This window comes from Camelina sativa, chromosome 18 (genome assembly GCF_030686135.1).
Source record: "Camelina sativa cultivar CO46 ecotype springtype chromosome 18, ASM3068613v1".
Taxonomy (NCBI): Eukaryota; Viridiplantae; Streptophyta; class Magnoliopsida; order Brassicales; family Brassicaceae; genus Camelina; species Camelina sativa.
Genome location: NC_141897.1, coordinates 23,484,607 through 23,501,044, shown reverse-complemented (window position 1 = coordinate 23,501,044; position 16,438 = coordinate 23,484,607). Strand labels below are relative to the sequence as shown.

At 36.7% G+C, this 16,438-nt stretch overlaps 5 protein-coding genes and 1 pseudogene across 8 annotated transcripts; 5 read left to right on the top strand and 1 right to left on the bottom strand.

The window, feature by feature from the left end:
* Nucleotides 1-2,218: 2,218 nt before the first annotated feature.
* Nucleotides 2,219-2,971, bottom strand: LOC147923197 (uncharacterized). The gene has a single exon (XM_087497936.1). It carries the CDS (start codon nt 2,969-2,971, stop codon nt 2,219-2,221), a length of 753 nt encoding a protein of 250 aa, XP_087354062.1.
* Nucleotides 2,972-2,990: 19 nt separating this feature from the next.
* LOC104763691 (chalcone--flavanone isomerase 2 pseudogene) lies at nt 2,991-3,665 on the top strand (annotated as a pseudogene).
* Nucleotides 3,666-6,128: 2,463 nt separating this feature from the next.
* On the top strand, nt 6,129-7,780 carry LOC104762951 (uncharacterized). Its single transcript, XM_010486370.3, has 3 exons — nt 6,129-6,388; nt 6,580-7,007; nt 7,082-7,780. Exons 1-3 carry the CDS (start codon nt 6,310-6,312, stop codon nt 7,565-7,567), a joined length of 993 nt encoding a protein of 330 aa, XP_010484672.1. The 5' UTR covers nt 6,129-6,309; the 3' UTR covers nt 7,568-7,780.
* Nucleotides 7,781-9,986: 2,206 nt separating this feature from the next.
* Nucleotides 9,987-12,296, top strand: LOC104763690 (protein ANTHESIS PROMOTING FACTOR 1). 3 transcript variants are annotated; one of them, XM_087498555.1, is made up of 11 exons: nt 9,987-10,122; nt 10,211-10,290; nt 10,409-10,501; nt 10,605-10,705; nt 10,788-10,854; nt 10,938-11,037; nt 11,138-11,251; nt 11,351-11,488; nt 11,622-11,706; nt 11,805-11,854; nt 11,950-12,296. In XM_087498555.1, coding segments are annotated over exons 2-11 (897 nt in total). In that variant the 5' UTR covers nt 9,987-10,122; nt 10,211-10,288; the 3' UTR covers nt 12,097-12,296. The 3 variants fall into 3 exon arrangements, with proteins under 3 accessions (XP_087354681.1, XP_087354680.1, XP_087354682.1); XM_087498554.1 differs by having other exon boundaries at nt 9,996-10,118; nt 10,401-10,501; XM_087498556.1 differs by having other exon boundaries at nt 10,004-10,122; nt 10,401-10,501.
* A 148-nt stretch (nt 12,297-12,444) lies between these two features.
* Nucleotides 12,445-14,279, top strand: LOC104762950 (uncharacterized). Of its 2 annotated transcripts, none has more exons than XM_010486368.3 (3): nt 12,445-12,631; nt 12,899-13,624; nt 13,923-14,279. In XM_010486368.3, exons 2-3 carry the CDS (start codon nt 12,900-12,902, stop codon nt 14,089-14,091), a joined length of 894 nt encoding a protein of 297 aa, XP_010484670.1. In that variant the 5' UTR covers nt 12,445-12,631; nt 12,899; the 3' UTR covers nt 14,092-14,279. The 2 variants fall into 2 exon arrangements, with proteins under 2 accessions (XP_010484670.1, XP_010484671.1); XM_010486369.2 differs by having other exon boundaries at nt 12,899-13,632.
* Nucleotides 14,280-14,920: 641 nt separating this feature from the next.
* LOC104762949 (protein SMALL AUXIN UP-REGULATED RNA 9-like) lies at nt 14,921-15,650 on the top strand. The gene is made up of 2 exons (XM_010486367.2): nt 14,921-15,192; nt 15,311-15,650. The coding sequence occupies exons 1-2, from the start codon at nt 15,004-15,006 to the stop codon at nt 15,419-15,421; spliced, it is 300 nt and encodes a 99-aa protein (XP_010484669.1). The 5' UTR covers nt 14,921-15,003; the 3' UTR covers nt 15,422-15,650.
* The last annotated feature ends 788 nt before the right edge of the window (nt 15,651-16,438 follow it).

Here is a 16,438-nt window from a genome sequence, read left to right as displayed (position 1 = left end):
TGTTCTTAGAGTAAAAATATTATGAAAATAATGTAAGATCGTTAGTTTAGATCTTTTCTTAAAAAATTAGTTATTGGGTGAACATGTTTAAGATCATAAGATTTAATAATATAATATTCTTAAACATATTATAATTATAAAAACTTATAAATTAATATTTAAATTGCATACTTATATAAAAGCAATGTATACTTATAAATTAATATAATATTCTTAAACATATTACAATTATAAAAACTTATAAATTAATATTTAAATTGCATACTTATATAAAAGCAATTGTATACTTATAAATTAATATAATATTCTTAAACATATTACAATTATAAAAACTTATAAATTAATATTTAAATTGCATACTTATATAAAAGCAATTGTATACTTATAAATTAATATAATATTCTTAAACATATTACAATTATAAAAACTTATAAATTAACATTTAAATTGCATACTTATATAAAAGCAATTATATACTTATAAATTAATATAATATTCTTAAACATATTACAATTATAAAAATTTATAAATTAACATTTAAATTGCATACTTATATAAAAGCAATTGTATAATTATAAATTAATATAATATTCTTAAACATATTACAATTATAAAAACTTATAATATAATATTCTTAAACACTCTTTTAATTTGTGAAAAATTGTTTGCAAAAAATTGTATCTATTCACAACTTGCCACGTCAGTTTAGAACTGAGCCAAGATCAATTCTACATCAAGAACTAAAAAAAATGTTGTAAACTACTATTCATTATTTTCTAATTTTTTTGGGCTTCTCCACGATGGCCTTATGAAGAAATTACACTATTTATGGGGATACCAAAGTGTGTAATGATGACGGGAGCCACTTTGCTTGGCTGTATGAATCTCCACTTTGCTTTTTTCTTTTTCTCTTTTGCTTATTTTTATACTTGTCCAGATAGAAAAACGTGTGCCTTGTTTAGCCTAAACTAATACTACATTAATACTACTAGTACGCACATATTTAGTGTTGTTTTTGACAAAAACATACTATTATTTATTGGGAGTACTAATTTACATGTTAATTATGCGACTTGGGAGTTGGGTGACCCTCTCACCAATTCTTGATTACTAGTGAGCCCAAAACCCGGGCTTCCAATACGCTTAGTTATGGCCCAATCAATTCATTTTGCTCAAATTGGAATTTCCGTACAAAATCTCGCTAGTATCAGTTGTGTGTTGTTTCAGGCACGGCATGCATTGCATGACGGTCTTAATTAGCGTGTTTTTATTACACACTGACCATGACTAGCTAGAACTGGCGATACTTACGTATCATTTGTGGGGCATAATACATATATATAGTATACAAAAGCAGTTATACACACATGGTATACAAACGAAATCAACTGAGTATTACTAGTAATAGCCTACCGGCTACTTACTTATATAAGTTATCCATTTATTTCTCATAGTGTAGATCCCATCGCTCACTTTTGTTCTTTCTCATAACAAAAACCCAGCAATTTAACTACTCTTTTCAGATCCTATTCTCCATCTTCAACGAGAAAAGTGATCACCATGTCTCTGGCCAGCAATCTCACACCAAGTAAGTCGCATCGCATTATTTATTTCTCCCCTCACTTTTCTGGCATAAGTATTTCTGGAGTTTCACTATTACATATAGGCATCGTTATTGTGTCCATCAAAGACTATTAGTTTAAGTTTCTTTGTTTCCATGCATTCTCCTCTTCTTAATTATGTTAAAACATATATATACTACTAGTCTTCATCATGGACCTTAATTATATAGTAAATATAATTAAATATATAACTAGACTTGAGTTGGTCTTCCTCGTCGCCACTGCCATTGCCTTCCGTGACACCACTCCACGTCGACGCATTTACTTTTCCTCCCGCTGTTGAGTCTCCCGCTTCCCACAAAAAGCTTTTCCTCGGTGGCGCAGGTTAGCTAGCATCAATCAATCAAAGTGGCGCCCTGTCTGTTTATAATATTATTAATAGAGGCATGGCCTAGCTACTTGATTACATATATACATGCATGCATGTGGCTTAATTGCGCACGCAGGGATACGATGGTTTGATATTTTTTTTTGATAAATATGTGAATTTCATTGAACTGATAGTTCGAGGAACTTACAAAAGCTCGATACAGAGGTTACTTCTTGCCAAAAAAAACTAAAAACAAGGAAGGAACCAAAAGAGAGATATAATACGTCTAAACGTACTTTAACCACATCGGCATAGCGGTCTTAAAATGCTTCCTAGTCTTCTTCGCCAGGATAGCGTCCCTAATCTGCCTGTCAAGACCCTTGAATAAGATAGTAGTCTCAGTGGAGATGTTGAGGTGGTGTCTAGTGTTACGTTCCCACCATAATGCGTAAACAGTGGCTTGAGCAACTAGCCTTCGGAGGGAGCGTGTTGATGTTTTATCCTTCATGTCCAACCAGCTGGTGAAGGCTTCCCAAGTGTGAAAGGAGAATGGCTGGTATCCAAGTCTTCTAGTTACTTCCGACCAGAGTTCCTCGCTGACCTCACAGTGGAGGAATAGGTGATCACGGGTTTCCTGGTACCGACCACAGAGGCAACAACTTGCGTCGATATGTGTGTCCCATCTAGCCAGTCTCGCTTTTGTAGGTAACCTGTCTAAATGCAGAAGCCACATCATGAACGCATGTCTAGGTATTGCGCTCTTAAACCAAACCTGAGAAGTCCAAGGAAGAGGGTTCTGTCTCGGTCTGACCTCCTCCCAGGTCCTCTTTGTTGAGAACGTTTGAAACTCGACCGGACCTGTCATCCAGAAGAAGCTGTCTTGTTCCAACGCAAGTAGTGGACTCTGAATCGTAGTAAGGTACATATGGAGATCCAAAGCTTGATTTGAGCGAGCAGGCCTAAGGATCCATCCTGTTGCCGAACAAGCATGGTCCTCTTTGTTTGATATTGAAGGCAAGTTCGTGATCGTCACGGTCATCGGAGTCTACCTTGAAGCTATGGCAGTGCCGTCACTCTCCGTTAAGTGGAAAGGCAAGAATGCCAAGGCGTTAACGAAATCCGTGCCTTTCTTCCGTCAACTCGTCACATGTTTACTTTTCTTTTTTTTATTACGTGCAAAATTAATTAAAACACTTTTGTCCCTCGTTCACACTTCACACGATTTGTTTAGTTGTTGTATGTTCAAGTCAAACACGTTATAGATTACTTTTTCTTTATTTCTTTTCTATTCCATGTGGGGGGAAAAATGTGAGTTTGAGAAATTTGTAAGGGTGACGATGAAAGTGAAGTTAATGGGGATTACAATACTCGGAGAAAGTAGTAGAATACTGTGAGGAGATCTTGAAAGCGTCAGGGACAGTACACAAGATCTGAAGCCAAAGCCATCGACAAATTCTTGTTGATCTTCAAAGACCAAGATTTCCCTCCAGGCTCTTCAGCCCTCTTCGGTCTCTGCTCAAAAGGCTCCCTCACAGTGAGTGATCTTTTTGTCTGTTTTCTGTTTTTGATAATTAAGGGAGAAGTATACGTAATGTCATGATGGCTAATATAATCAGATTGCGTTTTCTAAAGACGAGAGGGTCCCACGAAATGGAAAAGCCGTGATCAAGAATAAGTTGTTGGGAGAGGCAGTTACGTTCTTGATGTTTGTACTAGGGATTGCACAACACTAAATAAACAAGATTTTGCGGGGAAAGAATGAAGTTAGTTCTTTATTAACGATGAAAACGTGAGGTCATCACTAACACTAGTCAAGATCGAGCTCGTCAGTTCACAGGAGAACTAACAAGGCAATAATGACGAGGTCGGAAGCTAAAAAGGATTATACAAAAGGCAATAACTGTTTTCGGTGCAAAGTATTGCTTTCTGGGTATTGTCCGAGAGTCGAGATTCCGTTCCCAATAAATGTCTTTAGCTATTTATAGGTGAGTGAGAAGTTAGACACTTTAGGGTTTCCACACAAATTCCCGAAATTGCCCTCTGCGGAGCTCAATGAACTTTCTTCCAAATTTGTCAGGCCAAAATCACAGTTTAAGCTCTTGTTGGGCCGAGCAGCATATTAAGGCGAAGCTCATATCCAACACTTGAGTCTATGATTGGGAAGAATGGTGTGTCCCCTGCAACCAGGAAGAGCCTAGCTGAGAGATTATCTAAGCTGATGAACAACAACGAACGACCAAACATGATGACGCTATCAAAGTTCCTACGCAGGTTTAATAATTATTCCGACCCACCCGTCCAATCTCTTTGTGTTTATATATAGTTTCAAGAAAATACAGACACCGAAGATGTTGTGCGTTTTAATATGATGACAACTAATCTATACTAATAAAAAGTATGAGTTATAAACTCATAAAAGCGTCCATATAGGATTTTAAACCTCCAATTGTGATTAGACACTTCACTAATAAACATATTCTAAAATCTCCAGAATTTTTTATATTAAGAATTATTTTAAAAAACCAATCAGGATTTGACATGTCATTCGTTAACATTTTTTAAATTTCCAGAATTTTTTAGAAAAAGAAAAATTTTAAATTTATGGAAATAAAAGAACTATGCACAATATTCCACATCGGCTAGAAAATTTTTAGACAATGGTTCAGAACCAATATAAATAAGATCAATATGCTTCCAACAACGAATGAGCAAGAAAGCTTGATTTATCAGGCGTCCAAGTTTAAAAGTATATTCGGTTTGATCCGGTTGTTTATTTGATCAAATTAAAACTTTAAAAAGTTTCAAAAAAATAAATTATAATATTTAAAAGTTTTAAAAGTTTGAATATTATAAATATTGAAACTTTTAAAAGTTCTTAGCTTTTAAAAAGTTTTTAAATATTATAATTTTTAAATTTTAAAAGTTTAAAATATTATAAATATTGAAACTTTTTAAAAGGTTCAAAATTTATATTTTGAAATTTTTTAAAAGTTTAAAATATTATAAATATTTATGTAAAACATAAATTATCTTATTTATCTACGTTTGTGCTTTTTATTTCTTATGAGCTGTAAAACATATTTTTGTATATGATTTTATAGATAAGTTGATATTTTTTCATTAATGTTTTATTTTTTATCTTATTTTTTATTTTTATGAGAAAAGAAATGATTTTGTTCTTGGAGTTTGATGGATTAACAAGTTGTATGGTAGTCTAAAAAAAGGTTTTTTAGTGGAAGAAAGTGAAAAAGTTGACGAGGATGAAGAAGAAAAAGAGTATAGCGAAAAACAAGACGGTTAAAGTAATGACGACGATTATCACAAAATTTGACAATAGAAATGACAACAAAAAATATGAATAATAAGAAAACATTGAATAAAAAACACGAAAACATAGGTGGTAGCGATCAATTAAATATAAAAACGAGTTAAATTCATGATGATAAAATTGTTTTGTTTTTCTGGTGATCAAAGAAATGGTTTAAGATATGTGAGGTCATCAGTTTAATTCGCCTCGCTTGGATGTCGAGTTAAATTCATGATTTTTTTATCAGATTGATTTTATAACACAAATGATTTTTATGTTTCAAAAATTTGTGTATATGAAATTTAATTTTTTCCTTAATACTAATTTAAATTTTTAATAAGATAATATTTTAATACCGTCATCGATCATATATAGTTTTTATCAAAATATATCAAATATATCCACGCGTAGTGTGGATTCAAAACCTAGTGTAAAGTAAAGATTGATGTGAACTTAATAATTATGACCATCTTAATTAATAGTACTATATATTTTCTTCTATAACGAAGTGATTCACTGATTCTCCTAATAAATTACATTAAAAAAAATTCAAATTTTTAAAACTTGATTGATGCTGTTTCTGAAAGTTTCCAATTTCGTAGAATTAAGAATCTTTACTATTTTGCGTAATTTAATATTGGAGTTTTAAGGGGGGGGGGGGAAAAGTATTGTTAATAATGTTGGAGTTTAAAGGGAAGATCGATGGATGATACAGTGGGCTAAATGAAGTAACGCAAAAGGCCCATTAGTCTCAAGGGGAAAGCTTTTTCCGATTTTTGTTATAATACGTACAAGGAAATAACACAACGGCTAGTTTTTCAGAAACGGCTCCTTCCATCTCTGACTGTACCCAACGGCTACTTTCTTTCAAAAAACGCTCCAGCGTTTCTCTAATCCATCATATATATATAATCAATCATATACTAAATCCACAATTACAATCACTTTTTTTTTTTTTTTTGTCTACTTCTTCTCTCAGAATCAGATATAGCGTTTTCTCTCTCTTCTTCTCACTCAGCCCAGTTTCCCCAGTAATTTTACTCTTTTCTTTTTCTTATCGGATTCAAGTAATGGAGACACCATCATCCACAAGAAGAGTCACTAGGTCCCAGACCCGCTCTGCCACCAATCATCTCTTGTCCTCCTCAAGTAAGTCTCCCATATTCTTCTTCTTCTTCTGCTTGTTTCTCTAGAGGTTTTTGCCAATTTATTTATTATTTTTTTTTTTTTTGAATTAATTAAGGATTATAAAGATTTCTTGGTCGAGATTCTTGATTCGAGGGTTTCTTCGTCTTTATTTTTTTATGGATCTGATCGTTTTTTATCCTTCCCTCCTCCAGAGAAACCAGAGGATTCGGACAAATGTCAATCCAAGTCTGTACGAGCAAACCCGCAACAAGACCGGTCAGCTTTGTTCGACATAACCAACGACTCGCCGATCGTAGGTCTGGCGATGCAGACGCCGTCGTCAGGAGTGGTTGGGAAGAGGAATATGAGCAGAATCAAGAGCACCCCTGGATCTGGCGAGGCTCTCCTGAGAGGCCAAGTCAAGACCCTCTTGCAGAAGGTCGAAGAAGAAGCAGATCTCGCCAAGATTTCAATGGAGTCTCGTCCTTTCATCCATCTTGTTACTTCTCCCATGGGACTTCTCGCCCCGACTCCAGCCAACACCCCACAAGTTCTCGATTTCTCTGTTGACAACGAAGCGGAGGTTGTGATCACGTCTCCGGTTGTTGCAGGGCAATTCAGAGCACCCTCTCAGTCTCAGGTAATATATAATTCTATAAAAAAAACATATGGTATGGTATCTCTCTGTTTTGTAACATTGGTGTCTACTTGCAGGTGGTGGTGGAAAGCAACATGTTTGATGAGAAAGAAGAAGAGAGCTTGGGGTTAGAGAGGAGCTCCTCCAGCATAACGCGATCATTGCTGCTTGACTTTAGTGACAAATCAGAAGTGTGGGAGAGCTCAGACTGCTCCTCCTCTGTGTTGACAGAAAGTCCTGAGGATGATAACTCATCGACGTGGTCGATGCAAGTCAATGCAAGTCCCAAAGACGAAGAAGAGGTTGATGAAGAGGAAGAAGCGTATTCTTACTACGAAGCAGAGGAGGAGGAGGAGGAGATTGTTGATGTGTTGTGTGAGGGAATGAGAAAGATGAGCGTAGTAGCCAAAGGGAAACACACTCGATTCGTGTACGGCACTGAAGATGAAGAGGAGGACGAGATTGTTGAAGCCAAAGAGCAATCCTCCCCTGGAGTGTTGCGTTTGAAAGGCTTTCCTACACCAACAGGGAAACATGTCAGATTCGCCGGTGATGACATATGAATGAGAGAGCCTCCTCCGATCCTTTTTTTTTTTTTTGGAGTCGTAATGATTGTCGTATGAGACAAATTCTCCTCAACTGTCTCTCGACGACTTTCATATGACTCATCTTGTTGCTTCATATATGATTGATTCCCTATTTCTGATTCTTGTTATTATTTTTCAATAACTCCCAAACTTTAATCGGAATATTATGACTACTCTTTTCGTTTTTAATTACTTCTCTTGCTTTGTTGTGCGTGTCCATGCATCAAACTGTTGATCTGTTTCAAAAACACTGAGTATGAGAGAAACAATGAAGAAGAAGAAAGATAAAACTATTCTCTCTTTTACTCAAAAGATAACTTTCTTGTTATGAAAATTATATGTGTATCTTATTCTCTTATACACAACCGAAACAACCCAAACAATAATAGTTCTATGTAACTCTTCACTCATCTAATGTATAAACACCTAAGTAAAACATTAGAAGAAACTGAATTATCTTCCAACACAAACTTCATATAAAAACCAGACTTTACTGATATCCAGATTATATATCTCCATTATAACATCTGCATAGTTAATTCAAGTAGTATTCTAGTTTTTTATTGGTTCGTGAGTCATGACTTCGATTGCAAATATATAAGATAAATTATTTGGTTCTTCTCTCTTATCAATAATAAACCAATGTACTTGGTCAATTACGAATCATCATTACTAAGTTAATTCCCATATACTCCATGAATATATTTTATTTAAGTATCGGATATACATGAGCTGTACTTTTCGTTTTCGACATAGACCCAAGACGAATTAACAAATCCATCGTCTCTTTATTATTATTAAACCATCCAAATTTTGTCTATATCTAGGATGATCATATCAATTATATATCTCTTTTAGTTTTTGTATTGGCCGGTGAGTCGGCTTCAATGTTTAACAAGGCAATCAACTGTATAAACAAGCTTGTGTATATACAATTCAATAGTAGTATATTATGTTGTGATTATATATATTGGTAAAATTTTCCACATGTGACCATGTGAAAAATCAGCAGACGTCAATAAAAGACAATGACCCGCATGCATTCTCTATTTATTGTGCAGCAAAACCTTGAGACAACTCTTTCAACTCTGCCCCATCTTGTAGATCCATTCGTAGACACAATACTTCCCCTGCCCATTCGATGCAAGTATGTTGTACTAGTAGACTAGTAGTAGTATGTTTTTGTGACTTACAAAAAGTCGATTAAATTCATCTTTGACAAACGAGAGCCACCTAACAAAAGAAATGCTTTAAATGCCTATCTGCATGCGAGTGAGATATGGTCTTGAAATGTCCCGACCATGTTATAAACACACAACATTAAATGTACCATTCACCAAAATATAAAACTTGGCCGGCCTTAAAAGGATTTTTTTTGTTAAATATATAATATATATAAGTAGTATTTGATATTGGAACTTGGAAGTCTCCATAACAAAATAAAGCAAAAGACAAAAACCACCAATAGATAAATAAAAACTGCGCCTCTTTTTCTCGATCATTTAGATTCTCGTGTATAAATAAAACCCCACATGCGACAGCTGAAGAGGACACACTTAACTAATAATCATCAAAGCTTATAGATGATGAAGACCAAGAACTCCGGCGCCGGATGCGTCCCCCGTGTAAAAACCAACTCGAGAACCACCAGTGATCGGGAGATTAGTGTTACCCCGTTGACTCTTCTCGACCGTTTTCGCGAAGCAGTTCTCCGCCTTATCATGATATCTGCCGTCTCCAAGTCCACATCTGGCCGCCGTAACAAAAAGCCGCCGACCAAAAAGTACTATAACCCCACCGATACATATCACAGCGAAGCCGTGGCCGACTGTATTGAGTTTATCAGAACCAAGAAGGCCATCCACGAGGAAAACGCCCGCTAACATCATCGTTACTTGTGTTCTTATTGTCGTCTGTTATGCTTTTAATTAGTAAATCATCAAACAGGTTGAATAAAAAAAAAGTTACCGTACTTGGTACTACTTGTTGTATGTGTCTATATGCGGCCTTTTTTTTTTTTTTTTGATATTTTTGGGTTTGGGATTAACGCGATTAAGTATTAGTATTGATCCATTATAAATTAAAAATTTCTAGTATGTACTCTCGGAAATTTTACAGCTTAAGTTACGAAAAAAGAAATCAATGTTTTTGTTAGTTTGTGACCGTATAAGAAGACTTTTATTAACAATACAAATGCATAGTATAGAGTAACTCAAATTTCGTATACAAATGCTTGTGATTATGTTATTACCAAATTTGACAAGTAGTAAAAACAAGTTTCGATAGGAATATCGGGTATTGATTTGTAACCGGGCCCCATTGCGCTAAGTCAACGATCGTACACTTGGACCACATAATTGGGCCTATATGTAAAGAATTGATAGAGCCCATACTCGAAAAGTTTGGCCCAAAAAGAGAACTAGTATCAGTTAAGGCGGTGGAAGACGTCGATCAAGTCGAAGCCCTTGTTAGGGCTTTCTATCTACAGATCACCGGCGGTAGTGGTGGTCTTCTTGTCGGAGCAATGGTTGGTGAGTGCTATTGGTTTCACGAGATATGTTATTTTTTCGTTGGTTTAACAAGTAATTGATTGTGAATGGTGGAAATTTTTATTGGCAGAGAGAGAGGAGCGAGTTTCACTGGAACTCAGCGAAGAACTTATACAGAGCATGGAACCTGGCGCCGTTTTCAGAGACTATGTAATTTCTCTCTTTGCCCTTCTTTGTGTCTTTCTCTAGCTGACATTAAAAGGGTTTTAAATTAAAGGACAGAGTTTTTTTTTTTTTTTTTTTTTTTTTTATGTTTCAAGAATTGCAGGATCAGCTCCATTGACTTTCACAAAACTTCTACTTGTATGGTGACTGCTAGCGACGATGACTCAATTCGTCTCTATGATGTTGCTACTGCTTCGTGAGCTTTCCTTCTCCTATACTTTCTTTGCCTTGGACCTTTTTCTCTTGACAATTACTCAATTCAGTGTTTCTTCTTCTTCTTCTTCTTCTTCTTGTTTCAGATGTCTCAAGACAATTAATAGCAAAAAGTACGGTGTTGATCTTGTTTGCTTCACTTCCCATCCCACCACTGTCATCTACTCTTCCAGAAACGGATGGGACGGTGAGCTCAATTTCATGTGCATTGCTTTTCATCATTCTTTCATTTACTTTTTTTAACTAACTTTGATATCTTTCTTGTTAAGACTCTCTGAGGCTTCTCTCTTTGCACGATAACAAGTACTTGCGTTACTTCAAAGGACATCATGACAGGTTTCTTTCTTTCCTGTTTCTTCTTCTTCAACCTTTTTTTTCATTTCATTGCCTGATAATGTTAAAATTATTTTCTACCGCAGAGTTGTTTCGCTTAGCTTGTGCTCTGGTGGGGAGTGCTTCATCTCCGGTTCTCTTGATCGAACTGTTTTGCTTTGGGATCAAAGGGTCGAGAAATGCCAGGTACTTTACCTTTTATTTTCTTAGCCTAGGTGCTTATGGATGTCTTATGTCAGTCACCACCATATATATATATAACTCCGATCTTTTGGTTTAAACATAGGGTCTCTTACGAGTCCAAGGAAGGCCTGCTGCAGCTTATGATGATCAAGGGTTAGTTTTTGCAATTGCCTTTGGTGGCTACATAAGAATGTTTGATACCCGTATGTACGAAAAGGTTTGTTATTGACAAATGATTACCAATGATCCCTCTGTTCTTTAGCAGCCTGATGGACTATATTCACTTTCCTTGTTATAAATTTTCTTTCTTGCATAGGGTCCTTTTGAAATATTTTCCGTTGGTGGTGATCTTTCTGAGGCAAACGTTGTGAAATTTAGTAATGATGGAAGGCTCATGCTTCTCACAACCATGGATGGTTATATTCATGTGCTTGACTCGTTTCGTGGAACACTTGTATGCCTTCACCTTCCCTTGCTCTTCCCTACCCATGCAATTTTATTTTCATTTCATTTTCACACACATAACAAAAAATACACTCAAAAATTGCTGGTTATGTGACTCTTTTTTGGGGTCAATTACGTTGCAGCTATCCACATATAGTGTGAAACCAGTAGCTGAAGCATCGACATTGGATGCAACCTTCAGTCCTGAAGGGATGTTTGTTGTTTCTGGTAACCTCGGAGTTTTATCTGGTTTGGATGATGCATAATTGTGCAGAGACACTTCCTCACATGTAAAAACAACCCTTTTCGATTTTTTTGTATGGTAGGTTCAGGGGATGGTAGTACCCATGCATGGGGTGTAAGGAGCGGAAAACAGGTTGGACTAGCAAAGTAGCCGTAGTTTTGTTGTTCCAAGATGGAAAGTTTGCTGGTATATGTATGTGTTGATTGGATACTTGAATGTGTGTGTAGGTACATAGTTGGATGGGTATAGGCAGTGGTGATCCCCCAGTCATAAAATGGGCACCGGGAAGTCCAATGTTTGTGACAGGCTCGTCGGAGCTTTCATTTGTAATCCCGGACTTGTCAAAATTGCCAGCTTACTCCATAAGGAAATAGGAGTGAAAAGTGACGGTATACGTCTTTGCCATATGTAAAGGAGTCCTCAGTTAAGGCTTTGGTTGAGACTGTGTTGTGGGTGAAGCCAGTAACTTATTCCTGATTATTTTTGTTTGTCTTTGTATTCTAACAAGTTGCTCTTGTACCCCTAAAGATAGATAAATCCCCAAGTCTCTCTCAATGAGACTGTTTCCGTCTGATCGATCTGAGTCGGAGTTAAAATAGTGGGCCGACACAATAGTATTAGTAGTAAAAAGGCTCAATCAGTAACGGCCCCAACTCTAAATTAAGAATTTTGTTGCCGTCGTCGGTCAGAAACTAAATTTTGTTCCAAACTTAAAAACTAATTTTGTGTGGGTTGAGTGGTTCTTTCTCTCCTCCTCCTTAATTAGGCCAACAAAATAAGAGCAAACGACTCGCTTTGCAGAACCGAGTCAACCCGACCAGACTTTGTTTCGTTCCCTCTCGTTTGATCGATCGGCCGGTGCCTGATTGCGTTTTGATTCCCGAAATCTCCGGCCAAAGTTCAATTTAGGTTTGTCATTTCATTTTCCTAGTTACAATTTTGTTGTCTCATAAAAAGATCCTCTCTTTTTCATTTCTGGGGTTGTGTGTTGCGATCCGATTCGATTCTATTGATCGTTGTTGAAATATTTAAGAGTCATAAACAAAATTGTTGCTTTTTGAAGGGTTTCTCGTAAAAAGTTGATTTTTACTATTTGGAAGTCAATTTGCCCGAATCTTGTATGTCCTATGGCAGTTTCTTACGATTTCATTCATCTTTTTGTGGGATTTTATCAAGTATGGCTGCAAAGGAACTGGTTTCTACCTCAAGCTTAGAGTCTATCAACACTGAGGATCATCATCATCACATCTTGATCCGAGCTATGGATACTAGGAGCCCCTCCTCCACCATCGACAGATTCCCAACTGTTGAGGACTCTGCTCTGCTTTCCAAAGAGGAGGAGATTGACATTCTCTTGAGCCGTGTTAACACTGCTACAGCGTTATTGTCCTACCTTAAATCAAAAGCAACTTCTGTGGCTGCTGCCGATTTTGCCAATCTATCTCTTGGAACTGACCAGCTCCAGTTATCCCTCGATGGCACTTTTGTCACTGAGATGCTCAACCATGTAGACACCGTTACAGGCGTCATGGAGTCTCTGGCTAGGCGTGCTATAATCGCCGAGTCACAAGCCGCAACCGAGAAAGCTAAGCTTGTATCAAGTCAAGAAGAAATTCAGAGAAAGGTTGGCCAAATCGACAACATGTCCACCAAATTAGAGGACATGGAAAAGTTTGCTCTTGGGACCAGTAGTATTCTCTGTGAAATGCGGCAGAGGGTTGATGACTTGGTCCAGGAGACGTCTAGACAGAAGCTTAGAGCTACCGAAAATGAGCTGGAACTCAGTCGTGTCAGGAGAGACTTTGAGTCGCTTAAATCCTATGTTACAAGTCTCATCAGCGTCAGAGAAACACTCGTCTCTTCCGAGAAGCAGTTCCAAACTATCGAGCGACTTTTTGAACAGTTAGCATGTCTTCTTCTACACTACTTCTTAATTTCTTGGCTTTCCATCTATCTGCCTACTCCTAGAATTAGCAACTTGTCTATTATGAGTAGGCTCTAGAACTTGTCTTTGATGTTTGATAACCATTACAGAGCAGATTTATCATGGTGGAATTCTCATCATGTTTTTACTCTGTCCTTAGGTGTTCGATAACGACTAGTCTCAAAAACTCCATACTTGTTCGTGTAGTAAAGAGTTATATATATTTTCTTTCCTGTTGTAATTGTGAGTTCATGTGTCAATGATACGATGAAACAGGCTTGTTGCAAAGACAACGCAGTTGGAAAGCGAGAAAGTACAGAAAGAAGCAGAGGTTCAAAAACTAATGGAAGAGAATGTAAGACTGACGGCTCTTGTGGACAAGAAAGAGGCACAGCTTCTCGCCATGAATGAGCAGTGCAAAATGATGGCCCTAAGCTCTATATGATGGCTTAGAGATGAAGATCGCCTACTTTTTTCTTTCTTCCACATGTAATATATATATAAAAAAAACCTCATTTGATACAACTTCCATGTTTGTTGATATCCAAAAGGCAAAAAAAATAATGGTCCTGGAGGACTCTATATGTGTAAGTGTACATTCTCTGCATATAAAATTGCACTGTGGTTCAGCTTGCTCCAGGGTTTAGGGTTTTAGGCTTTGATAGAATTGGTTGAGAGACATCATCAGCTTCGCTATGGGAGAATTGCAAACCGGTTGGGTTTGGCCAGACCGAGAGACGGGTAATGATTGGCGGCTGCACGAGACTGTATGGGCTTTCTGTTATATTTCCGTTAATGGGGTTTTGTCTGTAATACATCATTGCTCCATTTCTTTCATCCACAGAACATGAAGAGCCGTCGTCGCCCATGTTCTCTTCATCAATCTAAAAATCCCTGACATTCATTTTTTTTTTTTGTATATCTATATTTTGTGGTAGATGTAATTTCTTCACTCATCATCCTGAATTTACATGATCTTAATCTATAGAAACATGGGGAACTCACAGTTTAATTTGTCACACATATCCCAAGATTGTATAGTGGCATTAGTTTTTATATATCTTTCAAAAGATATATGGAACATACATCTTATATACATGTCTAAAATGGAATAGTGTTGCACATGGTGAGTCCCATAACGTTGAAACATCATGTTAAGACACAGTTTACTAATTCTCGATGAGTGTGTGGGTGCAATTAACATGTGAAATTATATTTTATAATATTCCCATATATATATATATATGTATGTGGTTGTGCGTATAAATATGAGTCACCACCACTATCTCTTTATCTATTGAGTCAAACGGAGAAGCAGAAACACAGAGAGCCAAGAGAAAGAGGATCTTTGCGATCGATGGGAGTAGAAAGGGGAGGTGGTAAGGCTCTGAAGCAGATGTTAAAGAGATGTTCGAGTTTGGGGAAGAAGAGCAACGTCGACGTTAACTTTAACGGCGTCCCAAAAGGTCACTTCGTCGTCTATGTTGGTCACTCCAGATCCCGGCACGTCATCCCCATCTCCTTCCTCACGCACCCCATCTTCCAGGTATAACCTGCATGGATCGATCTTCTTCTCATTATTGCATCCATATACAGTATATGTCTTTCCTTTTGGTTTTAATGTCATGCATATCCATATGTTTGATACTTCTATGAATATTCAGATGTTGCTGCAACAGTCTGAGGAAGAGTTTGGGTACTTCCAAGACAGTGGCCTAACCATCCCTTGTGATGAACACTTCTTTCAATCTCTTATTTCCTCCATTAATCCTTGACGCCCGGGACAAATATACATATGAAGAAGATCATGGCTAGCTATGTACCTACTTGTGTATATCTTTTCGTCTTAAAATTATAGTTCTCATGTATTAATTAATAGTGCATGATGTCCTTTGAGAGTTGTAGAGTTCACGTTACGTACGTACTTTTGTTTGAACCTCATTTTGTTGGATGAATTCTATAACCAAACAGATTTCGCTTGAAGGCGATGGAAGTTATGTTAAACAAGGACGACAGATCATACAGCAGAACTATATCATCTCTCTATCATTGTTTGTATATTCTGATTGGACCCCAACATTTTTGTCCGTTTGCAATTATGTATATATATATCCCTAACATAACATCAACAAATTTTCGCCCTCGACACTCATGGACCCTTTCTTCACCAAATAGAGAGGGTCGCTGCAGGTAACGCATAGCTCTCAACACACGACCAAAATTGTCAAAGTTTTGATGATATTATATTCTATAGTTATGATTCGAACATAACATGCTATTATATATTTGAGCATTTGAATTTTGTAAATAGTCTACTTCACTCCCAAGTAAACGCGCATGGATATGTGTATACACGACCTACCTTGAAAGTGGACTTTATCCATGATGGTGTCACGGATAAGCCCTAGTCGCAAAAACAACAATGTTATAAGATTTCTATATCTCATTATATATGTTTAATAAAATTCGGGAGGTGGTATGTCACCATAAGGCACCACCACAAAATCACGACAATGACGTATTCCCCCTGTCATTATTAAAATTTCAGATTAAGTTGCAAAACAATAATTTATATAAGTACACGTCTTCTGTATTGCACAAATTTCGGACACTTGGCTCCCAAAGTATGATTTGATTTCAGCATGGTATTAATATTGGTATCGTATAAGCGGTGACGTAATTGATGTGGGAACGATCATTAATTTGTTCTTAACAAGTGATATTGATCATGACTAGCTAGAAACTATATGATGTCTTATTAACCACCATCCGATCATTCATATCGCGTGGTA